Genomic DNA, 26,800 nt, shown 5'->3' with positions numbered 1-26,800 from the left:
CGATCTCCTGATAAAGGCGAGATCCAAAGACAAGCCGGAGCAGGACATTGTGCTCTCCCTGACAGTGCTGCAACAACATGGTTGGCTCCTAAACCTGCTGAAGTCACAGTTGAATCCGACGAATCGGCTGTTGTTTTTGGGAATGGTTCTGGACACAGAATTACAGAGAGTTTTTCTTCCAGAAGAGAAGGCTCTGGAAATTCAGAGTTTGGTAAAACAAATTCTGAAACCAGCAAGAGTATCAATTCATCAATGCACTTGGTTGCTGGGGAAGATGGTGTCGGCCTACGAGGCCGTTCAGTTTGGCAGGTTCCATGCCACAATGTTTCAGTGGGACCTATTGGACAAGTGGTCCGGATCCCATCTGCACATGCACCGGAAAATAGTCCAATCCTCCAGGACCAGAATCTCGCTCCTGTGGTGGCTGCACAGCTCTCACCTCCTAGAGGGATGCAGGTTCGGGATCCAGGACTGGATCCTAGTGACCACGGATGCGAGTCTCCGAGGCTAGGGAGCAGTCACACAGGGGGGAAACCTTCCAGGAAAAATGGTCAAGCCAGGAAGTTTGTCTACACATAAACGTTCTGGAGTTGAGGGCCATTTACAACGGCCATCTTCAAGCGGAACATCTTCTTCGCAATCTGCCCATCCTGATACAGTCGAACAATATGACAGCAGTGGCGCACATAAACTGCCAGGGAGGAACAAAGAGCAGGGCGGCAATGGCAGAGGCCACAAAAGTTCTCCACTGGGCGGAAAGACATACAAGCGCTCTGTCAGCAGTCTTCAGTCCAGGAGTGGACAACTGGGAAGCAGACTTCCTCACCAGACACGATCTCCATCCAGGAGAGTGGAGTCTTCATCAAGAGGTTTTCGCAGAAGTGACAAGCCTTTGGGGAATTCCTCAAATAGACATGATGGCGTTGCGCATCAACAAGAAACTTCAGAGATATTGTTTCAGGTCAAGGGACCCTCAAGCAATAGCGGTGGACGCACTGTTAACACCATGGGTGTTTCAGTCGGTGTACGTGTTTCCTCCACTTCCACTCATTCCAAAAGGTGCTAAAGATCATATGAAGAACAAAGGTTCAAGTGATCCTCATTGCTCCAGACTGGCCAAGGAGTGCTTGCTATCCAGATCTTCAGGAATTACTCATAAGAGATCCCTGGCCTCTTCCTCTTCGAGAGGATCGGTTACAACAGGGGCCGTGCGTGTACCACTACTTACCACTTCTACGTTTGACGGCTTGGCGGTTGAACGCCGGATCCTAGCCCGAAAGGGTATTCCCAATGAAGTTATTCCCACACTTCTTCAGGCTAGAAAAGGAGTGAGGTCTAAACATTATCACCGTATTTGGAGGAAATATGTGTCTTGGTGTGAATTTTCTCCATTTCCTGCAAGCTGGTGTGGATGCGGGCCTAAAGTTAGGCTCGATTAAAGTACTAATTTCGGCCTTACCGGTTTTCTTTCAAAAACAATTGGCCTCCTTTCCGGAAGTTCAGACTTTCGTGAAAAGAGTTTTGCACATCCAACCTCCCTTTGTGCCCCCAGTGGCACCGTGGGATCTTAACGTAATGTTGCATTTCCTTCAATCACATTGGTTTGAACCTTTACAGAAGGTTGAGTTGAAATTTCTCACGTGGAAAGTGGTCATGCTGTTGGCCTTGGCATCCGCAAGGCGGGTGCCTGAGTTGGCGGCTTTGTCTCACAAGAGTCCTTATTTAATCTTCCATGAAGATAGAGCAGAGTTGAGGACTCGTCAACAATTTCTGCCGAAGGTGGTTTCATCGTTCCACATGAACCAGCCTGTTGTGGTACCAGTGGCTACTGACGCCTTCGCGGAGTCGAGATCCCTCGATGTTGTCAGGGCCTTGAAAATTTATGTCGCCAGAACGGCTCCGGTTAGGAAAACGGAGGCTCTGTTTATCCTATATGCTGCCAACAAGATTGGAACGCCTGCTTCCAAGCAGACTATTGCGCGCTGGATCTGTAATTCGATTCAGCAGGCTCATTCTACGGCTGGATTGCCGTTACCGAAATCAGTAAAGGCCCACTCTACCAGGAAAGTGGGCTCATCCTGGGCGGCTGCCCTCGGAGTCTCTGCATTACAACTCTGCCGAGCAGCTACTTGGTCGGGTTCAAACACTTTTTTGCGAAATTTTACAAGTTTGATACCCTGGCCGATGAGGACCTCATGTTTGGTCAATCGGTGCTGCAGAGTCACCCGCACTCTCCTGCCCGTTCTAGAGCTTTGGTATAAACCCCATGGTTCTTGAAGCGTCCCCAGCATCCTCTAGGACGTATGAGAAAATAGGATTTTAATACCTTCCGGTAAATGCTTTTCTCTTAGTCCGTAGAGGATGCTGGGCGCCCTTCCCAGTGCGGACTCTATCTGCAGTTCTTAGTTATGTTTACACACGGGTTGTGTTATGTTGTGGTCAGCCTGTTGCTGACGTTGTTCATGCCGTTGACTGGAGTTTGTTTAATGCCATGTTGTACAACGTGTTTGAGGTGTGAGCTGGTATGTGTCCCACCTTTACCTATAAATCCTTTCCTCGAAATGTCCGTCTCCCCGGGCACAGTTCCTATAACTGGAGTCTGGAGGAGGGGCATAGAGGGACGAGCCAGTTCACACCCCTTCAAAGTCTTAAAGTGCCCATGTCTCCTGCGGATCCCGTCTATACCCCATGGTTCTTGAAGCGTCCCCAGCATCCTCTACGGACTAAGAGAAAAGGATTTACCGGTAGCTATTAAAATCCTATTATTTAGCCTTTTGGATTTTTAGACCCAAGTGCAAGATTTTGCCTTTTTTAACATTAAACTGTAGTTGCCACGTTCTTGACCATTCCTCTAGTCCACAGGTTCTTAAACTCGGTCCTCAGGACCCCACACAGTGCATGTTTTGCAGGTCTCCTCACAGAATCACAAGTGAAATAATTAGCTCCACCTGTGGACCTTTTAAAATGTCTGTGAGTAATTAATACACCTGTGCACTTGCTGGGTTACCTGCAAAATATGCACTGTGTGGGGTCCTGAGGACCGAGTTTGAGAACCCCTGCTCTAGTCTTCCTAGATCCTCAATCATTTCCTGGTGTGTCTACCCTGTTGCATATTTTAATATAAACTGCAAAAAGGCATACTTTCCCTTCAATACCATATGCATTGTCATCAACAAAAATATTAAAGAGCACTGGTACAAGTACCTGATTTGGAGATAGATGCAGATCCATGCATATGCAGCACCATGGATGTTTCACCCCATGTTGTGTTACGTTGTGTTCTCCCTCTGAACTTAATGTACAGTAGTTTCTATAGTTTATTGGTTCAGACACCTTCATTTTGCAGATGGTTCCCTTTTGTATTTTCTCAAAGCTTATATTTCCCAGTTTTAATACTAAGTGAAACGCACACATTGCTTCATAAATGTTTTAATGAGATTCTGACTTTTTTGTTTCATAGGCGGAAGAGAAGAAACTTCAACAAGCAAGCTACAGAAATTTTGAACGAGTATTTCTATTCACACCTCAGCAACCCATACCCCAGCGAAGAGGCCAAAGAGGAGCTAGCCAAGAAGTGTGGCATCACCGTGTCACAGGTAGTGTCTGTCTTTAGTACACTATTGCAGTACCTAGCGTGTGTTCCCCGCACCAGTTTATATATTGGTTCTATGAATGATGGGTCATTCATTATGAACTGCATATAAAGGACATGATCAAATATTATGCCAGTACAACTTACCTGGTTCTAGTGTGCTTATTAACAAATTTTATTATACCTGATGTATAACGGGACAGGGACGAGAAAAGTTTGGTTTTATTACTACCAAAAAAAGTCCAAATGTTTATTACTATAAAAAAAAAATCAATTTGGGCTTTAAATTGTGTTTTCATCCTGACACAATTTCCAATTTCTAAGATTCCTGACTAGTAGGATTACGACAGTGCCTGAGCAGGAGTACATCCCGGTCTGCAGAAAAACAGGCATGTTACCTAGTACAGCTGATCATAAGAGCACAAGCAGCATGTACACACAGTTTATAGCACATGTCTGCATTCGTATAACCACACGTCAACCTTTCATTTCTTCTTAACAATTGCTGTAACATAGCTCGCTATCTCTCTTACGCTCACTGCAGGTTTCAAACTGGTTCGGAAATAAGCGAATCCGCTACAAGAAGAACATAGGTAAATTTCAAGAGGAAGCCAATATTTATGCTGCCAAAACAGCTGTGACTGCTACCAATGTGTCAGTTCACGGAAGTCAAGCCAATTCGCCCTCAACTCCCAGTTCTGCTGGTTAGTTTGTTTTTTTTGTTTTCTTTTGTTTGGTGCTGCTTTTGGTTTTATCTTTTACCTTCAACCTTTCTTTACTATGCTCTTTGTTCGCTTTCTCTACTTCCATTTTGTCCTGGCTCCATTGCCTTTCTGCTCTTATCTTCTCTCCTAAACCCCCTCTCTCTCACCCTTCCATCTCTGTATTTTTACTTTTTTTGTTTTTACGAGTTTTTTTGTTTGCTTCGCCCTGCTTGTTTTATGGATTAGCTTCCCACTGTTTCTGTGTTTAGATATTACCATGATGTTTAATGTCTTTATTTTTTTTTAGATATTTGTATAAATTTTAGTTATATTGAGGTTTTTAATTATTTAAACCTCATCTACTGGCCCTCAGCAGCTACCTTTTTGAAAATAAATATTCAAGATTTAAAACGTGCGTACCACCTTCTCTTTACGTTGCAACAGTCTGGCCTGTCTGAAATGACTGCTGTGCTGTTTGTAAAGGGTGGCCACAAATTTGACCTTTATTAAAGGGTAAACGATCTGAGAAGTAACTGTACCATGAAACTCCCAGCTGATACGTGTCATTAAGCGGCATAATATTATTGTTGTTGCTCTGAAATATTTTGTTCATTTGTGGTATTAAATTATTAGTGGCATCCCAACCTAATCTTTCAGGTTTAGCCACACTGCATAGAATGCAATTTACATGCAAGTTGAACCTCTTTAATCCAGTATTATTTAGTTGCACAGATGTTCTATGTGTTGGCCCCCAGGAGTTGTACGGTAGAAATTCTTGGTTGTTAAATTGATTTTTATTTTCCAGTTTATTTCTTTTTAATTAAAATTTTAGCTTAATTTTACTATTTTTAACACGTAGTTAAGATAATAGTATTTAATATTGGTTAGAAATGTTTGGGGTTTTTTCCAGCCACAATATACGTAACCAATTTTTATCCATCTTCTAAGTTATGCCGCCCATACACCCAAAGATTTATTATCAGATCTGGCTGGTTGGAATGAAAACCTGGTAATAGATGAGAGCAAATGGCAATTGACAATTTGCTCCTAATTGCCATAAAACTGACAGTTGTTCAGATTTAACCAATTTGTCTGTTTGACCAATCTTGTCTGTTTTCCAGCATTTGGGAGCAAATGATCATTTGCTCTCATCCATTGGCAGATTTTCATTCCAACCAGCCACATCTTGACCATAAATCTGTAGGTGTATGGCCAGTTTAACTCTTTATTTTAATCTCCAATTATGTCCTACATAAGTCAATGACTCTAAACTGTCCCCCCCAAGGACTTGGGCACATTTGCCACATTATTTTAATTTATTTCACTACAAATAGTTTGCTGATTTAGAGATATTCAACTTGTATCAAAAAAATCTTCTAATTTTGTTATTTGTATTTAATATCTGGTTATAATGTATTATGAGACTGAGTACTATTTATATACTGACTAGTCACTTTAAAAGATCATGTGCAAATCCATCCTAGAAAGTGCTGCTAGTGGCTTAAAAAGCTGAACGGTTGAATTTTGTGGGTGAGCAAATAAACAGTGAGAATAACGTTACCAAAACTGCGGTAATATGATCTCTGTTATGTTGTCTGTGGCTGCATCGGAATGATCGGGGTAATTTATTGCCGTGGGCTGTACAATAATTAGATCTCTGTAGTTGATCACTTGTTGATGTCATGATTAAGTCATTTGGCTAATGAAATCTCCAGGAATTGATTCAGGGATAGTTGGCAACTTTCCAGAAAAGAGATTAAGGATGAAGCAATGGGGAATTAAGCATAACAGGGATAGAGTTTATGGATGCTAGGCGAAGAGGGGTAGCGACTAAGGGATCTGGCCTGTTGGTAAGGGAAACATCTGCACTGACAGTACAGAGTATGATTAAAATGTGACATGACTAAGTTGATATTATGCAGGCAGATAACAATGTAGGCATGAATAAGGCATCACTAGCTGATAGAATCGGGAGATGATTCCAGTTTAAGAACAAATGCTTTCATTATAGTAAAATAGACCAAGTGTGCTTCCAGGATTGCCACCTTGCTGCAGGAAGTAGATTATATGACTACATGAAAAGTACAGAAGCCTTCATGATGTAGTCTATTTGTTATCTTCTGTTCTTTTAAAATCATACAAAAGCATTTAGGGCATATTGGGGCAGATGTATTAACCTGGAGAAGGCATAAGGAAGTGATACACCAGTGATATGTGCAAGGTGATAAACCCACCAGACAATCGGCTCCCATATGTAAATTTACAGTTAGGAGCTGATTGGCTGGTGCATTATCACCTTGCACTTAACACTGCTTTATCACTGGTTTATCACTTCCTTATGCCTTCTCCAGGTTAATACATCCACCCCATTCTTTGCTACTACTTCATGTGACTGCATAGGAGGGAGCCATGTACGAATGATAGGTCGACAGTTAAAAGGTCGACAAGCAATAGTCAACACCAAATGTTTGACATGTATGTAGTCAACATTGTAAAACAATTGTCGATATTGCAATGGTCGACACAGCATGTGATCGACATGAGGGGGGGGGGGGTCGGGAGGTGGATTTGTTTCATTTTAAGGACTTTTCATATTTTGCCATCCATGTGGACTATAATTCAGTTACCTGTGCCAAGTGGAGCGAGATACCTTGCCCGAAGCATGGCAAGCAAATTGAGGCATGCAAGAGGATACGGTGAACTAATTGGGGGTCCACATGATAGAAGGGAAATTTTAACACCAAAGTAACATAAAAAACTCATGTTGACCTTTTCATGTGTCGGCCATTTCCATGTTGATCCATTCAAACTTTTGACCACGTCAGCCTTGTGCGTGTCCACCATTTGGTGTTGACCTTCTGGCTGTTGACCCTTAGATCCCTAACTGTACATTTAGCGTGCCTTATGTTTTGAACTTCTTAATCCCTTTTCCCATTTCTTTACCTAGAAGTTTCGTTTTTTTGCTTCTATTTGTTTGTTTAGGAACACACAAAACTTAAGTGAGGGGAATTGTATATTTCAGTAAGGCAGAAGCATGCTGTTTGGATTCTAGCACCGAGAATAGAAGTTATAGGTTTAAAATACAACACATGTTGCTGCTTTTCATCTAAAGCAGCCACCCCATATAGAAGATTATTTTTCTGTAAATAGCACGGTAAGCACCTTTTAAAAGCATGGGTATGCCAATCAATTTTCATAGCTGTTCTTCTGCAAATGATCACCTTTCCAAAATCTCTCAGGATGATAAGTTCTCATACCCTAACAAAGTAATTTGTGTATTAGTTCATTTTTGCTTTGACTAACTTGGCATTGCCGCTTGAAAAAAATTGTTGTGCATAAAGATTTGAAGTGAAATACAATTGTTATTAGTTCTTCTTAGGTTTTACTGTAGTTACTGTATTTTTGTTTATGCTTTTGGCATCTTCAGTTGTCAAACTTATTTGACTCAAATTTATGGATTTTGTTTTAAAACCATATACTATACCGTTAAAAGTGCAATAGATTTGTCTACGCTACAAAGTTTTCTTAAAACGCATACACACAGTGCGATATGAACTATCGATATGGACTATATAGTCCATATCTCTAGAAAACATAGTACAGATTGCACTGTGTGTATACAGATTGCGATGTCAATGCACGCTTCCGCGGGGTCGATATCGCAAGAAATAATACTGTACACTTTCTTGTCAAAATTGACCTGCCTGCACAATATAGTTTCTAGTATAGTCAAAATTGTGCATAGACAAAATTGCACCATGTGTATAGTCCATATATGTTGCTCTGGGCTCCGGGAAGTTCAAGGGAAATTGCAAAGTCAAAATCAGCACCTTGTCACTTTTAAGAGCATACTATTGATACAATGCCTTGCATATTTACACGTACAAACTCCACACAAACATATGGACAGATATAAGAGGAGGAGGAGTACAAACAAGGGAAACCCTAATGCCAAGACACTCTGTATAAAGCAGCTGCTCCACTTATGTCTGGTATGCATATTTGGTTGTTATCTAAGGATTTCTGAATGAACTATCTCTAAACACTGCAGGCGCGACTGATTTACCACTAGAACATTTTTAGAACTAGTCCCTCTGGGAATTGAACTGCTTTGAAATCTGGTTGCGACACCTATATGATTGGGATTGTTTATTTACTTTATTTAATCATTGTGACTTTTTGTATGTTAAATGCCTTATTAAGATACTCAGTACAATGTCTCCTTTCCTGGAGTTATCTGGTTACACGGTATTAGGTTGCAGCGCTATTTGCACCTTTCTTACACACACACACACACACACACACACACACACACACACACACACACACACACACACACACACGCACAATTATGCGGCACTCCAGGACTTCTCTCAAATAAGTGGGGGTCTGGACCCGCTTATTTGAGTTAAGTCCTGGAGTGCCGCTTAATTGTGCTTATATCTTCAACCTGCAAAAGTTGTTTTAGAGGTCACTGGGCAAATTGATTTCTATTATACACGTGGGTTTAGTATCCCTTATCCAAAATGCTTGGGACCAGAAGTATTTTGGATATCTGATATTTCCGTATTTTAGAATAATTGCATACCATAATGAGATATCATGGCGATGGGACCCAAGTCTAAGCATATAATGCATTTATGTTTCATATACACCACCTTATACACACAGCCTGAAGGGCATTTTAGCCAATATTTTTAATAACTTTGTGCATTAGACAAAGTGTGTGTACATTCACACAATTCATTTATGTTTCATATACACCTTATACACACAGCCTGAAGGTCATTTAATACAATATTTTTAATAACTTTGTGTATTAAACAAAGTTTGTGTACATTGAGCCATCAGAAAACAAAGCTTTCACTATCTGTCTCACTAAAAAAAAAATCTGTATTTCGGAATATTTGGATATGGGATACTCAACCTGTATATAGCTTAGACGTAGCATAGTACAAAAAGAAAAACACATCTTTAAAGTGAAAAACATGCTGCATTTTTTTTCTTTTTTTTTTTCTAATAAATCATTTTTATTTTCACCGCTATCCACAATTCATTTTCACCAGAGATTGGGCTAGTGGAGGCTTTAGAAATACTGATCTACCTATGTACGCAGAAGTGCCTGGAATCTGCAATCTGTCTCATTCAGTATTTAACTTTACTGGCAGATTTCATGCATTCATTTGTGTAAGTGGAATTACCATATGCTGCCTGCAGAAGGCATCCCTGCATTTGTTAGCTAGATGAGAGGTATATGGTACTTTAATAAACATAAAGAGAATTCCCTTCCCTTCTTAAAAAAAAAAGGGGGGGGGGGGGCTTGCAATGCAATTAGTAGTGATAGGAAAATTAAAAGGAAATGGGTCTATTTAAATATTTTTTTTCTATTTCTTACACTGGACTCGGGGTTTGTAAAACTGGCACTTTAGAAGGGGTTTTATTCTGTGAGAATAGAGATCTGAGGTTGTAGAGGTAACACAAAAGAAATGTTCGCAGTATTTGGCAAAAGGGGTTGCTGACCCAAGAAGTTGATATATAGCCGTATGTATAGTGTGCACAATGAGGATAAGATAGGTGAAAATAATAGTTTATTACTGCAGTTGCTTCTCACATGCGTATGTGTGTCTTTGTCTTGGACATTTCTACAGTCAACCACTATATACCACAATACAGAAAGCGTAACAAAACCTAGTAATAAAGTACTACAACAGGATATAATAGTTATACAACATACATGGGAAACAGAAAGCTAGAATAGCAAGCAACAGAATGACCAATCGTGTCCAGTTTGGCTGCATTGTTGTGTAGGTAAATTGGACGCTGATCATACAACTACGCACTTGTACCAAGCATCAGGATTAACCGGTGTGATCTGCAGTGCATACATACATATAGGGCACACTGCAAATGGTGAGACACGTTAAGGTCTCTGTTAAGACTGTTGATAGTATTTTGGATTTTAGAAAATAATCCTGTTAAGATGTTTATATAAAGGACTAGTGATTATATCAGAGGAGAGACATTACATAAATAAAGGGATGTCCACTTTACGGTTTTCTTTATGGCATGATTTTATTGTGTATAACTAGTGGTTTTGTATTTATATTGCCACACCACCTCTGGCGCTTCACATGTGATCACTAGCTGCTTTTCAGGTGGCTTCACACTGGTGCACATGGAATCCATTCACACGGTGGAAGTAATCTTGCTCCTCCTAAGTGTTTTTCCAACAATGACCTAAAAGGATTATTCTGAATAATTTATTAATGGGACATTCTTACAAATTGTAGTTTTCCACGTGAAAGTGCATAGAGTAGTGTCAACAGAGGAAAAGCATAGGCATGTAACATGCTGTATCTGGGCAGAGAGGGTTAATTCTTTTGTGAGCTCACATTCTCTGTTCTGTATTGTTGTTAACCGTGGTAGGATCCAGGAAGAGTCGCAATTTACCTTTTCATTCTTTCTGGTATTAAAGCGGTATAATTGTACAAAGTCAAATTTATTTTTTCTTTAATCTTTTTTTTTTTTTTTTTAAACTCTTTAAAAATTTAACAGAGAACTACTTACAATTGAGGAAATGGAGAATGCAACTAAATCATTGTTAACCAAAGATGAAATTCCAGCATAAAAGAATGGAATTGTTTCTGTGTATTTTATAAACTACGAAAACTTGTTTTCTATGCTAATAGATGAATTACACAAGCCTAATTCCCAACATTTTAAGACCCGTCAATTGGGACCACGTGGGGGAACCATATTCTGTACTGCTCCCATGCAGCGACTGGTTCGCCCCTGCAAGCACCAGTGACATTTGAGTGCGGCATTCATTTACCGCTGCTCTGTTTAGTCTCCCAAATTTCTGGCCCATGGGACAATGTTGCCCTTACTCCTGATTGTCCCAAGACAGTTGGGTGGTATGTTTAAGCAAGTGTTGAACATATATACTAGACATAAGCACAAAAAGTAATCTCTATCCAGTAAAAACAGTCTTTTAAATAAACCATGACTTGCGCAATAACAACAATTTGCATCCCAGTATTAGATATGTTTTCAAGAGCATTAAAGTGCATTAGTCCCATAGTTTTAATATGCTCCCGTCTAATACAGAGTATTTGTCACCTAAAAACCGCTGCACATAAAATCATTATGTGAATGTCTAAGCAGACCTCTTACAATTAAAAATATATATATAGTTACTTTCTGTTACAACGACATAGTTTCTTGTGTAGTCTGTGACTGTTCATAAGTACTAATAAGTGTGAACAGCCCATGTACTGACAGGAACATGCTCACTGCTAGGAAACCTCCTGTGACGACATACTGTAAAACCGCCAGCTTTCAGTACACAGGCCATGAGAATGAGTCCAGTGTCACCACAGCTTCTATTCACATCAAAAGCTCATTGGTACATAATTGCAAAGGCATAAAGGGCCAAAAGAGGGAGGGTCACAGCTTTAATCCTTTAGCTTGTTTTCACAATTATAGTACGGTATATGTGTTCATTACTGTATATTGTCTTTTACTAAGGTTTAGCCATTCTTACAAAGAATTAAGGTTCAAAAATTGTTGAGATTGCCTAAAGGATAAAAAAAAGGGGCAGACTAGATGGGCCAAGTGATTCCTATCTGCCGTCAAATTCTCTGTTTCTATGTTTCTATATTAGATATTCAAATCTGCATGGTAGAGAGAGATACTTGGAGAGAAGTGCATACACTTTAATAGAAGACACTAAAATATACTAGCCCAGTGCTTCTCAAAATGCACATAGTTCAGGATTTAAGGATGTACATGCTTGAGCACAGATGGCTAAATCACCTGTGCTCATTCATTGATTTCCTTAAAACTTGCACTATTAGATATATTGGCCAACCTTGCAATCTGTGAAGGCTTGCATCGCCCATCGTATAGTGTGTATACCCAATTCCACACGGTTCATGGTTTGATGAATTGTGTGGCTGCATCTTCCCATCAGATGAGATGATGTGACATACAATGTGGTTCGCTAACATAGATACCTGAACAATATACACTATGTACAGTGACCAACCGTGACACTGAAGAAGGTAGAGTCTGCCTAGAACGCACGTGTCACTCCACTTCGTCCCAGAGGTTCTCAGTGGGGTTAAGATCTGGGCTCTGATCTGCCCAGTCCATCCAGTTTACCAAATTTTCTGTATACCAGTCCAGCGTCACCCTGGAAACATGACAGGTGGCATTATCATCCTGATAAAACATTTGTTGTTTCTGTAGAACTGCCACAATGTATGGAGTACAGGGTTACCAAGAACATCTCTGTACTTTTCAGAGTTAATGTGACCATGCATTACAACTAGTGGACCTATGCCAAACCAGCTGAAACAGCCCCACAGCATAACGCCACCATCTCCATGCTTTACTGTAGGTACTGTATACTCATCAGACGTTCTCCTGGCAATCGCCAAACTCAAACAAGTTAATCTGATCTGAAAAGTGTAAATCGTGGTTTTTCACTCCATAACATTTGCTGTCATTGTTCTATTGTCCAGTTTTAGTACTCTTTACACCATCGTTAGCACTGGGCTGCAATCGTCTTTGTGATTAGAGGGTTATAATATCCAAGCACATGGGCCTCCCTACGAAGTGTTCTTGTGGAACCAGCACATTAGTGGCCACTAGAACTCATGCAGTGGTATCCATGGGACTCCTATTCGCAGGTCCCTGGGTTGCAGTTTCGGAGATCTTCCAGGGCGAGGTGCATCCCTGCAATGACCGTTATTCTTCCATGCATTAATGACAAAAGACACAGTGGATTTAGGAAACTTCCTAACATCTGCAGTGCTTCTCACACTCAGACCTCCGATTGAGCTGCCTACGATGATCCCCCATTCAAACTGTTAGCTCCTTTCTGGAAAGCCAATTTGATAGCAAATGATCTATTCAGTGCCCTTCTACCCGTTTTATACCTTCATTAACGCGTGTCTGCTGAAGGAGCACCCAGTTTCGCTTGCGTGGGGGTGTCCAATCACTCTTGTCTACATTGTGTATATTGTGTCATCGGGTGGTCTTCTGTATGCCGGCGGTCGGGCTCCCGGCGCTCAGTATACCGGCGCCGGGAGCCCGACAGCCGGCATACCGACACTTATTTTCCCTCGTGGGGGTCCACGACCCCCATAGAGGGAGAATAAAATAGTGTGGCGCGCGTAGCGCGCCACCGTGCCCGTAGCGTGGCGAGTCCGCAAGGGGCTCATTTGCGCTCTCCACACTGTCGGTAAGCCGGCGGTCGGGCTCCCGGCGCCGGTATGCTGGTCACCGGGAGCCCGACCGCCGGCCAGCCGTAGTGAACCCGTGTCATCATACGGTGGAATCGTGCAGCGTGCACGCAGGCACAATATATCTCTGGATCGTTCAAGTGTCTATCCAGCTTAAGTCTGTCTGGGGGGCCAAGATTGAGAAGCACTGCCCTAGCCTGTCTGCCGACAGTTTTCTTAACACACTCCCATAAACCAGTATGTAGTACAATAGTGATTTATTGGAAAATGACCAAAATACATTCTGCTCTGAGATATGCAAGCCCTTTCTACATTTTACGTTGTGCAGTGTATTGTAGTTACAGGCTGGTTACATACACTGATCAATGTAATCCGTGATCCATAAACAGGCCACAGTGAAAACATCCTTTTGCACCTTTTCCCACCTTTTTGGTGGCAAGTTTTCCTTGTGGTTTAAGAGATTCAAATCAATCCTGTAACTGCTTATTAGTAAGTGTACTGATAGCAATGTTTATTTTTGGCCAAAAGATTAAGGGGGACATCCAATTAGCCCTGGTAATTTACCGGGGCTAATTGTCCCGACGGGGGCTATCTAATTAGCCCTGATAAGCCGGCACGTGCTGCGGCTTATCTGGGATTTTGTTTCACCTGCCTCCGGCAGGCGAAGCACAATCCCCAGAAACAGCCCCGTTTTTACATCCGAAAACGGGGCTGTTTTTTTTGTTGTTTTTTTTTTTTTTTTTTTTTTTACAGGCGATCCATCTGGATAGCCTTTAAAAAAAAAAAACCGGTGAAACATCGGAAAAAGTCTGAAAAACGACCGTTTTTAGGACCCGATGATTTAACGGGGATAATTGGATATCCCTCTAAAGGTGCATACACACTGTGCGTTTTTGCCCAGCGTGTATGCACAGCGATGATCGCTGCATCGCTGGGTTTAAAATCGCTCAGTGCATACACTCTAAGCGCTTTTCCCCCCTGCCCAGCGATGTCAGTGGGGGTGAACGGCTTTCCATAGCAGGATGCTATGGAAAGCCGTCCTCCCTGCCGTTCATGAAGCGGGGGCGCGTATCAGCGCTCATAGCCGTGGCATACACACTGGGCGGTTTCCAGCTGAAAACCGCTCAAAACACCAAAAGTGAGCTGCTTTCAGCTCTAAATCGCCCAGTGTGTATGGGCCTTAAGACTAATGTCCCTTCACAGTGATGTCTTCGCCACCTTCATCATTTTGTATGCTTATCATTTCCTAGGCATCTCCTTATTTGGCAAGTTTTTAGTGAAAGTTGCGAGAAATAACTCCTTGTTAAAACTGTACAAGACAAAAATATTGCCACTTATTTCATAACATTTTGAGCATTATCAATGTTGGTAACTGTACTGCACTTTTGTGATTAAGGCCCATAAGTACTGTATATACTCGAGTATAAGTCGACCCAAATATAAGCCGAGGCACCTAATTTTACCACAAAAACCTGGGAAAACTCATTGACTCGAGTATAAGCCTAGGGTGGGAAATGCAGCTCTAGCCGTACACAGCCCTCATACTGCCAGATATGCCCTCATATTGCCAGATATGCCCCACAGTGCCAGATGTGCCCTCATGCTGCCAGATGTGCCCTCATGCTGCCAGATGTGCCCTCATGCTGCCAGATGTGCCCTCATGCTGCCAGATGTGCCCTCATGCTGCCAGATGTGCCCTCATGCTGCCAGATGTGCCCACAGTGCCAGATATGCCCTCATGCTGCCAGATATGCCCCACAGTGCCAGATGTGCCCTCATGCTGCCAGATATGCCCCACAGTGCCAGATGTGCCCTCATGCTGCCAGATATGCCCCACAGTGCCAGATGTGCCCTCATGCTGCCAGATATGCCCCACAGTGCCAGATGTGCCCTCATGCTGCCAGATATGCCCCACAGTGCCAGGAAGGGTACTTACCCTCCATCGCTCCCGCGTTGTCTTCTGAAGGAGGGACACGGAGGGCACAGCGCGCGGCTCTCCTGTGTCCCTCCTGCGTCTCCGTCGGCGTGTGTGTGTTAAATGAAGTGCCGGTTCGTGAGCCAATCAGAGCTCACGAACGGGCAGTTCATTTAACACACACACGCCGCCGGAGACGGAGACGCAGGAGGGACACAGGAGAGCCGCGCGCTGTGCCCTCCGTGTCCCTCCTTCCACTGACTCGAGTATAAGCCGAGGGGGCTTTTTCAGCACAAAAAAAGTGCTGAAAGGGTCGGCTTATACTCGAGTATATACGGTATACGTGTCTCCATGAAGTTAGTAGCCTCAGACCTTTAATGGCCTTTTCAATGCTTTTTATTTTCTTCTTTCATGTATTAATTTTATATCATCTTTAACAGTTTGGTATGTGTTAACACAAGGTGGTTTATAGAACTATTTTCATATTAGAGATTTGTATGACATGACAATGTGGGAAAAATACCTTTAGACAACAGAAATTATGTTTTGGAAGTAGTATATTTTTTATTTTTCCAAATGATTTGTTTTGGGGAACATGAGTTTTGTTATGTTCTGCAAATACTATCGCTGTAATTAGGGTTTATAGTACTCCAAGCATTACTGAACTGTTAGATTTATGTCAGTTTCTGCTCTAAAGCATTAGGTATCAAGGGGTTTTTACATACAGTAGAATCCAAATGTGGTATAAGCATGTCTATTCCACATCTCTACTAATTTACACTGACTGAAGATCACACAAGGTTCATTTGAAGCCATTTGGTCAACCAGTCTCCAGCTGCACACATTGTTTGCTAACCCTGCAGTTAAATAATTTTTCCCTATGCCGATGAAAAGCTAAGGGTTGATATCCTTGAAATTGCTGGTTTTGTGTTGTGTTTCATTCAGGAAGCAAACAGACGGAACGCGGGGCAGTGCAACCACAAAACAAAATGCAGTTCCTGTCACCACAGAACCTCGGTTAGTACGCATGGTCGTCATGACATGTGCACGTCACTTTTGGTTTTACTTTTGTGGTTATTTGTGGTATTGACTGTGTTTTGGTTTATATATATATATATATATATATATATATATATATATATAATGTATGTATAGTTGTTATACATTTTTTTTTTCCATCCATCCATTTGATATTTCCATCCATTTGTAGTTCAGTTTTGGTATTAGGAGGATGCTGATTTACTAGCGACCTTAGTATTTCTGGGGACAAAATAAGGTCCCACAAGTAACCTTCGTGATTCCTGAGGGTTTGACTGATAATTGATTCCCATATATTGAATGATCTAGAGCACAGGTTCTCAAACTCGTTCCTCAGGACCCTACACAGTGCATGTTTTGCAGGTCTCCTCACAGAATCGCAAGTGAAATAATTAGCTCCACCTGTGGACTTTTTAAAAGGTCTCAGTGAGTAATGAATTCACCTGTGCACCTGCTGGGTTACCTGCAAAACATGCACTGTGTGGGGTCCTGAGGACTGAGTTTGAGAACCACTGATCTAGAGAAATGCAACCTCATGATTACAGTAGAGCTGATCCAAGGAGATATGAGAAAACTAATTCCACGAAGAACAAGGCTGAGTTGAGGGAATGGTACTTGAACATTACATTGTCAATTCTTGGATGGAAATTGTTCTACCTACAAAACATTATAAAGCAACAAAAAAAAATCTCTTTTGTTTAAAAAAACAAACAAAAAAAGTTTGTTTTTTTTATTAATGTTTTATACTGTGAAACATTGCTATGTATTAGAAAACTTGATCAGACATGTTTTACTGCTTTCTAACATTAACAATCCAAAGTTATTAGGCTTAGATATGATTTATTTTACATCTTTTAATTAGACTAATTTTTTACTGTTACATCTGAACTATGTGTAGATAGACTAAACATAGAAGATTGAGGGTGGGATGTACTAAGTGGAATATGCGGTAAACACCCTGTTTACTGCATTTTTGTAATGTACTATCCACCGGTCGCCAGGTCAGTGCCACGGAGGTTTTTGCCAGCTTTTGCTGGCGATACCCCATAGAAACCTATGGGCTTCTTTCCGCAGCGCTGTGAGAGGGATCCAATCGGATCCCTCCCAGCATGCCCCGTGGCTGCCCCGTCATTCTGCACATGCGCAGAATGACACAGGTGGCCGAAACCCTGAAGTCAGGGAGATGCAGGGGATCGCGAAGAACAGCTCTGATCGGAAGAGCTTTCCTTCCCCATGCTAAGCGCATATGTAACTACATATGCTCTTAGCATCGTGATGATGGGCGGCGATGTCACATAGTACATCCCGGGTCGGGAGTGTTCGTTTTGATTTTCGCATGCCATATAGGATTGTTAGGGGAGGAGTCTTAGCTGGTGCTTGACAGATTAGTACCTCTCTGATCTGGTTCACCCTCCCTATATCTCTGTTGTGTGTATGAAACTACTGCATTGGTTCAGCTTACTCAAATAAAGATCACTAGCAACAAGAATGTGGAAATAAAAAAAAATACATTTAGTTTACACACAAAAAAAAAAAAGACGTTTAGTTTAAAACATGGTTTAAACCAGCGAAACATGATGTAAAGGTTTCAAAAACTCAGAATAACAGAAGACATTTGAGGTAAAGTTGTGATTATAGAAAATATTTGTTTTCCTATGCATACCAACGTTCCTGTCATTAGATACAATGGAGAATGGTGCAGACAGTCTACCTAGAATAGAAATAGTTGTGTATGGGTCTCCTTTATTCTCTACCAAACCTGGTAAATAAGCTTACAATTCCAGTTGTAGGATTTAGTCAAATTAAGAGTTTTCCTCTTCCTTTATAAAGGTGATAACTGAAAGCAATAAAGTACCCTAGGCTGCACTCTAAGTACAATGTGAAGTTGTATATCAAGGTATGCGATGCCGAATGTCAAGGCTTAAAATAAGTAGCACTACATAACCTGAGAATAGGGTTTTAGGTTTATTTTGCCTGTTTTTTTTCTTAATCTGTAGCTGTGTTTAGTCTCTCTCTCTCTCTCTCTCTCTCTCTCTCTCTCTCTCTTTATATATGGTTTTGGATTATTCTGTTAAACTGGAATATAGAGGAGGTATGAACGTATATGGTCTCTAAAACAGTGGCAATATAAACTGTATTGTATTGTTTGGCAACACTTTGTGTTTTCAATTGAATTGTGACCACACAGGAGGACTAGTACTTGTAGTGTTTTTACTGGTCGCTATGTGCAATGAGTACTTGGTTATGTAATCGATGTATTGTTTGTACCACAACCAGCAGCTACTAGGAAACTTAAGTCATTGCCTCTTCTACTTTGCATACATGATCTGACTATTATTATTATTTTTTATTTTTTTGAGACAAAAGATTTTCAGTGGGTGGTAAAAAAAAAAAAAACTTTATCACCCCATAATAATAAATGGGAGCCTTTATCTGGTCTTCCCAGTCTGCAACAAGCTAATTTTAATTTAGAATTACTTCTACAGAATTTATTTGTTTTGTTTACTGCATTTGACAATTGAAAGGTAGAAATGCCAAGAGTAAACGGTCATTGTCAGAAGGCTTTTTAAAAAATATGGGTGTTCTAGTAATGTCTAGGGGGCTTACATTATAAAGACTTACAGTAAATAAAGCTTTCTTTTGGCTAGCCAAATAATGTTACAATTTCCACATACAATTCATTTCAAGTACACAATATACTGTAATAATGAACATATTAAAATGGAAATTATAAAATTTTAGTTTTTTCCTACAAAGTATACTTAAGCTTTTGTTATGATTAGGTTAGTGTTTTTTGTGGAACCCTTTAATGTACAGCTTTCACAAGAAAATACACCTTGTTTAATTTGAAATGAAATTTCACATTTTGTTTCAGGGACTTTTTGCTTAATACATAGCTTATGATCCTATTAGTGGCTTTGTCTCATGCTAAACCAATTTCAGGTTTAATAATACATAGGAAAATCTGAACAGGAACTTTAAAAATTTTTTTTTTTTTGCAGAATGCATATTTATGCTTTTTTTTTCTAATGGCAGCCATGTACAGTATGTTTGGGGGGGGGGGGGGGGGGGTTAGCAGTATTTAGTTCACTTTATGGACTTAGAATTGCCACTTATGAGTTGTTGTTTTATTTCAATACATCTTAGACCTGATCCTTGCATTACAAGTACCCTTCCTGTGTGCACTAATTGTCTTACCATATAGCATAGCTTGGAATGGGATCTCACTTGTCGCTAGTCAGTAATTACATGCCGTTACATATTGTTAGAGTTTACATATGTAGATATTAATGATGACTTAACTGAGAACAAGACCAAGGTCTTTACAGTGTATTATATTTTTCAGGAGTGTTTTTTAAGTCTAAATGTGTGCGCAATAATTTTACATTGCTTTTACTTTTTAATGTAACTGGTTAAATTAGGTTTAAGCAGATTGACAGATGCAAATTCAGTGAACAAATCCTTCATACTAACCTAGCTCCGAACACCCTGCCTGAGATTAATTCATCCTCCTTGTACTAAACATGGACTCACTTCACTTGTTGCTTTTTATTTCCATAATATGTCAAATCTCCTCCTCTTCTGGTTTTCTTATTTATCTCCTCTACTAACTCTTCTGGTTTTGATACTATTCTTTCTTGTTCATCTGCCTGTCCCGCCTCAAACTGTGCATGTCAAACCTCTACTCTCGGAGGTTTGAACTTCCTTCTTTTTTGATTCAGGTGCCTCACTCTTTCCTTTCCAGGTTCTTCCAGTTCTTTTAACATGTCAAATTCTGGAGATTTGTTCATGAGCGTGCAGTCTCTCAATGGAGATTCTTACCAAGGTGCCCAGGTTGGAGCCAACGTACAGTCACAGGTAGGGACCATCAGATAATTTGCCAAATGGAGAAGGCACTGGTCGTATGATCTTTAGTAGAGAAGGTGCCCATAAGTATAGGAGAGTACTAGTCTTATGTCCTTTCAGTAAAAGTAATTGATGACTTTGTGCTCCTTGGTTGAGGAGGGTGCTGGCATCATGCCTTTGGGTAGAGAGACATGATATCAATGTCTTACCCATGGATGAAGTATGGTGAAGGTCCTATACATATTGGTGAATTGTTGGGTGGAATATATATATATATTTTTTTTACCTTACATATGTATGTATGAACAATTTTAAGGGGGAAAAGAAATGTGCTACTGAACACATAGTGTTGACATCCAGCAGCTTTTGTTAGATGTGCGCTGAATTTCTAAAAAAATAATTGGTTGACACTAGAAGGGACGGTTAATGCAAGGGCATTGTTTGAAAGACTTTTCCACAACTACTTCATTGCAGAATGGAAAGACTGTTTAGCCTCTGTTATTAGACGGCCTTGCTTACTGTATCCGTGTACAAACCTCTACCCCCTTATGGAAACAGCCATGGCCATGTTATATACCTTTTGACTCCTTGAAGCGCCTACACAAGTAACAGTCTTTGCAGGATAAACTTTGCATATGCAGTTATACTTTCGCGTTCTTTGTGGTGCTATATATTTTTTCCCCATTATTTATTATTTACATATTATATTATTAATAATATCTGTACTACGAATTTCTGCCCTGCATTTGGGGTGTTATACTTGTTCAGTCTTGACCCTTATAAAGCAAGTTATGAACCATTACCACGTCATGATACTGCAGCCATGAATGTAATGCGGTGGTGTGAGGGTATACGATGGTACCAGTGATCTGAATCTCGCTATCAACTTCACATATTTGTTTTCCTACCAATGATTGATGGCGGGTGGTGGTATTTCAGCGAATGGGAGTGCAGTAGAGGCAGGGAAGAGTACAATGACCACAAAAGACTATATAAGTGGTTAAAGTGTGAAAGGTGCAGAAACCTTGGGAAATAAAGGTAAATTATGAGTCGGGAAATCAGATTATAAAATAGTGAAGAAGATTTGGAGCAATTAGTTAACAGAGATGGCCTGAAATGTCCTGCATAGAAGCTAAAGTGAGTAGTCAGTGGAAAGCTCAATGCCTTCAGTTTGTGAAGAAATGATCTGTTTCTGTGTAAATGTTAAAACAATATGAAGTCCTATATGCCTAAAAGGTAGCATGGTCCAAATCTAAATATGCCTAATTGGTTTGACTTCTCTGTTGGGTTTGCACATGATCTGTAAAGACCAGTCACTGTTTCATAAATGATTGTGAATAGTAATTATTGTAGCCCCATATATACAGTCTGACAGGTTGCTGCTGTTTCATGCTTACATAGTGATCGAGTGAAGGGTTAACATAAATTTGCTATTCTCATGTTGCATGTCGTGATTTATTTACTACTCCATTTTTTGGCCTGCAATATTCATGCATTGTCACTATTATGGCGTTACCCTCACCAGTAATTTCCAGGTGGTTCTCCATGGTCTACCGTTGTGTCCTTCCCTCTCTGTCACCTTAGATTCTTTTCTCCCTCGCTCTAATTTCCTTATGCTGATTATTCATATCTTCACACTTCCCTTTTCTGTGTCACCCTCTTTCTCACTGTGTACGTCCAGTTGCTTTCTTTGCCTGAGACAACTTTCCTTGTCACTGTACGGTATGTCTGTTCTGTCTACATATTGTGTCTCCAGCCTCATCTCCATTATGGTACCCTCTCCTCATTGTTACTATGGTCTGTGTTCCAGGTGGATACCCTTCGCCATGTTATCAGTCAGACAGGCGGATACAGTGAGACTCTGACAGCGAATCAGATGTACAGTCCGCAGGGCATCAGTGTAAGCAAAGAAATCTCTCGTTTCCTTTCTGTCTTCCAATTATTTTAAGTCCACGGGGTCCTGACTGCCACATTGCACATTCTCCTTTCCCTTTCATGGTCACCTTTTTTTCTTTGTGCCGGTGGAGCCAGCGGCCAGTGCTCAACCCACAAATGATGCTCGGTGCAGGCGGCTGGAGCCCAGGCCTGTCACACATAATCAGTTTCCTTGTGCCACCTGCGGACACTTACAGTCAGCTGAGGGAAACAGCCAAACAGGTGACACGTAGCGCGGCCACAGCAGAACAAGCGTGGAATACATCTGTGTTAACCTCTTCCATGCTGTACAGCCTTTTCTCCATGTGTGTGATGGTAGTGGTTAGGGTGTATTCCAGTAGTAGCCATTGCATGACTAGGACTTCATCATATGCCACTGTGAAATATTTGATACTCTGATTAAATCCATTATATTTTAGAATAACCACTCCTAACTCACATCTGTGTGGTAGTATACAGATGCAGCCATACACATACATGGACATATTTTTGTGTGTGTCGGAGGGCGACAGAGAGGAGCAAATATTCCTGGCAGGGCTTGCGGCTGGGAATGACATGTAAATTCATAGCGACAAGCCGTGTCGTATGGAGTGAAATCAATAAGACAGACACAGGGAGAGCGGCTGCAGATTTGGGACAGCAATCCAAATACATTTCTCAGATCAGCCATCCACCATCCAAAGGCCATGACAGAGGGAGGGAGGAGGGGGGAGATCTGACATAAACACAGAAATAACACAAGATGCACACAATGCTGTGGGAGGAGATAGCCGCAGTCTTACATACGTATGAAATGGTTTTATTATTTACAATTGTGCATTCTATTGATAGAGAGTATATGTGTAGTGCTATATCTTGGCTGATATGTATTTAATTATACACACATCAGCAAAATGATGCTCACTCTGCATTTGCATAAAAGCCTGTAACCTTCTCAATCAGCAAAGTGCTCCATTAACAGTGCTCATATTAGTATCACAGTCTGAGGTTTCATAAAATGGCAAATACTTGTCAATGAAAAATAAATTAGTATGTTTCTTAAAAAGGCTAAATTAGCCACTCACATCTTACAGTATGTTAGTGGTTTTATTTGTATAATTAAAGTACATTTACCTGCCCCAAGTCCTAATGATCTCTACTGCAATAAGCAGCATTGCACTTTTATTCACATAGTAGAAAAAGCAACAACTGAACATGAACAAATATGAATAAATGAATCAAAAGTACATTAATTCTGGGGGAATCCAGCAGCATATCATTAATAAAGAGATCTGCACCTTAAGTCAAGTCTTTTCCTTGGGCTACATAGCAGGAGGAAGTACTACGACATTTTCTGTGTTACATGATACTGTATGGTTTGCGCTAAAAGATTAATTACAGTAGCTAATCAGGCCTGTGCTCCTCTGAAGTAGTATTGGGGGTCTGGGTGCAAATGATGGAGTGCACATTTAAAATAGGAATGTTTGTGAGTTACACCCAAAGGTGCAGATGTATTATCCTGGAGAAGGGATAAACCAGTGATAAGCGCAAGGTGATAACGCACCAGCCAATCATTATGGATTTGAAAAATGACAGGCGCTGACTGGCTGGTGCGTTATCACCTTACACTTATCACTGCTTTATTACTTCTTTATGCCTTCTCCAGCTTAATACATCTGCCCCAAAATTACATATACTTGGGGTAAGTTGACAGGGATGCATTCTGGGATATGACCATTAGAACTCATTCTGTGATCAAATGCATTTTGCAACAAGCACCTTTAACTTCATGTAAGATTTAGGGTACCAGTAACATCATTTTCATGCACTATGGGTTTTTATTTTATTTTTGTTTTGTTTTCAGTTAGGATTTGTATTCAGTGATAAAAAAGACGCAGCTGAAAGCTGACCGTAAAAATGGCTACGTTGGTTTGTGCTCTAATGTAAGGAGGTTGCATACCTTTAACATTCCAGTTAGCTGCTGCTACATGATATATAGATTGCAGGCGTTGAAATATACAAAGTTCTAAATAATTACGAATGACCTATAATAAACAGCGTACAGTGATTTGGAATACATGCATCCACAGATCTCTTTGTTTGTTAACAATGACCCCACATAACATGAAATGTCATTTTTGTGCATTAAAGAGATGCTGAATAGAAAGAAACAAATGATCTTGTGACATGGCAATTACAGTTGTGAGATAGATGGGACGCAAGAGAGGAGGGGACAAGACCAGGCCACTGTGATTACAGAGAGTAGCCGCCACAAAATGATAGGCTGGGAAATAAGAGGCTGCCAGCTTTTGCTCAGAGGTGGATCCAGAAATTCAGACTGTGTCCTTGAATCAAGAAATAAGCAGCATTAAGGAGAGGGTCACACCTTTTATACAGCCGGGATGGAATTAGAGGTTTAGTCGCTTATCCTTTCTCTACCTCAGATCAAACAAAGGTTGTACAAACATGAGATTGGGAAAACTCTGTTCATCATAAAACATCTTCCCCCTATAATAAGGATTTTTGTCAGTTTATCACATTGGAACCTTCTCAGAATCATCTATTTTACCTTGTGTTTTCAGCGACTACGATCAGTGTTAAAATCACAGTATGTAAAGCCAAGCGTAAGAAGCAGGACAGAACAGTAAAGCAGAAATTAATGGACATTAGTTTTCCATGTCAACCTGGTCTTAAGTCTGCTTTTTAAGTTCTAAGTAAAAACAATAAAATGTGAATACTGTTGCACGCCTTGTTATTTATCAAATCTTGCACCAGGGTAAATGGTGGATTTGGCCTCCTGGGAACTACATAATGTGGCATGTGGGCGAGGCTCCCCCTCTGTGCAGTATGTCTTTAGTCAACCCAAGACTTTGTAGCTGTTGTAGAATCTCAGCATTTCTTCAACAAAGAAAAATACAAGAAAACTGCAAAACGCACCCCTTTTACCCTGATATCTAGAACAAACCAAAGTAAATAAATGACATGGTGAATCACAGAAACTCACTGGTCTGAATGGCCAGATGATCTAACTGATCATTCAGATGAGCAGTCCTGGAAACTCTGTTTCATTCATTTGCAGCTCCTAAAAGTAAATTCGGTTTAGCTGTCCGTTTTTGGCCTCTGTATGCTGGGGGAAATTCTCGGGCTCTGTCTTCTTTTTGTGTGAACAGAGAAACTCACATTACCATGTTGCAACTTTTCTTTTTTTGTATTTTTGAATAAAAATGCAGTGTTGTGTATGTTCCTTGTCCCTTTTGTCCACCTTTCACATTTGACAACATTCTTGTATAGCAGGGGTGGGGAACCTTTTTTCTACCAAGGGCCATTTGGATATTTATAAAATCCTTCGGAGCCATACAAATATTATCAACATAAAAATAAGCCTAATGCAATAGGAATGGGACCAACCTTGCGCTTTGTAAATCAAATAGGCAGCAGGTTTCAGACACACACAAAGTACACCCAACACTTTGAAAGCTTAACAGAGAAAAAACACAAATGGTCTAAAACTTGCGCTGTCCAGAAGTTTGACTTTACAATCTTTACTCTAGCATAACTCCCACTAAGAAGGAGGAGTGTGTACGATCCTTATCGGGAAAATAATATCCGTGTTCTTTACTTCATTAGAAAGGAACTTACATTTTATTCCTTTCACGAATGCACATAAGGGTATCTTTAAACACTGTCCTCTCTTCTATAGTAAGGGATATGGCTGAAAAGTACTAAATGGTCCGACACTTACATGAGATTTCTGTCACGCGTGCACGTAGCAGAATCTTTCAGGATCCTCCGGTCCCAATAACAAAGAAATCCTCCACAATATCCAAAGACAGATTTATTACACAGTTCCACATAAAATCACAACACAGAGCAGAGATGGGACTGGCAATGTACCCGGTAAACCTCGGAGCATACAAGATGAAAATCGGACTAACACATACGTCCCAGCTGCAGTCACAGATCCGTAGTGCAGATGGTAGACAAAGTCCAAAGATGCCTCCCGAGTGTTCCTCCGGTATTTTAGCAGTCGTCCTTCACCGAACGGCTTCAACGTGTTTCTGTGAATACTTTCACCTTTGTCTTGACACAGAAACGCGTTGACTAAACTACGGATCTGTGACTGCAGCCGGGACGTATGTGTTAGTCCGATTTTCATCTTGTATGCTCCGAGGTTTACCCGGTACATTGCCAGTCCCATCTCTGCTCTGTGTTGTGATTTTATGTGGAACTGTGTAATAAATCTGTCTTTGGATATTGTGGAGGATTTCTTGGTTATTGGGACCGGAGGATCCTGAAAGATTCTGCTACGTGCACGCGTGACAGAAATCTCATGTAAGTGTCGGACCATTTAGTACTTTTCAGCCATATCCCTTACTATAGAAGAGAGGACAGTGTTTAAAGATACCCTTATGTGCATTCGTGAAAGGAATAAAATGTAAGTTCCTTTCTAATGAAGTAAAGAACACGGATATTATTTTCCCGATAAGGATCGTACACACTCCTCCTTCTTAGTGGGAGTTATGCTAGAGTCCAGATTGTAAAG

The 26,800-nt window shown here is 40.7% G+C and overlaps 1 protein-coding gene across 5 annotated transcripts in view; it reads left to right on the top strand.

Moving 5' to 3' along the window:
- The window catches only part of PBX1 (PBX homeobox 1), a 201,533-nt gene that overhangs the window by 167,502 nt on the left and 7,231 nt on the right, over positions 1 to 26,800 (top strand). The window contains exons 5-9 of one of the 5 annotated variants that reach the window (XM_063940044.1): positions 3,461 to 3,596; positions 4,137 to 4,185; positions 16,405 to 16,476; positions 20,243 to 20,355; positions 22,154 to 22,243. In XM_063940044.1, coding sequence (XP_063796114.1) covers positions 3,461 to 3,596; positions 4,137 to 4,185; positions 16,405 to 16,476; positions 20,243 to 20,355; positions 22,154 to 22,243 — 460 coding nt within the window. Of the gene's footprint in view, positions 1 to 3,460; positions 3,597 to 4,136; positions 4,297 to 16,404; positions 16,477 to 20,242; positions 20,356 to 22,153; positions 22,244 to 26,800 lie in introns of all 5 variants that reach the window. The other 4 variants (XM_063940042.1, XM_063940043.1, XM_063940045.1 and 1 more) reach the window with 4 other exon arrangements.

The sequence above is a fragment of the Pseudophryne corroboree genome, chromosome 9 (genome assembly GCF_028390025.1).
Source record: "Pseudophryne corroboree isolate aPseCor3 chromosome 9, aPseCor3.hap2, whole genome shotgun sequence".
Lineage (NCBI taxonomy): Eukaryota > Metazoa > Chordata > Amphibia > Anura > Myobatrachidae > Pseudophryne > Pseudophryne corroboree.
Note: the sequence above shows the minus strand (reverse complement) of the source record. Positions and strands in the feature narration are given on the sequence as shown.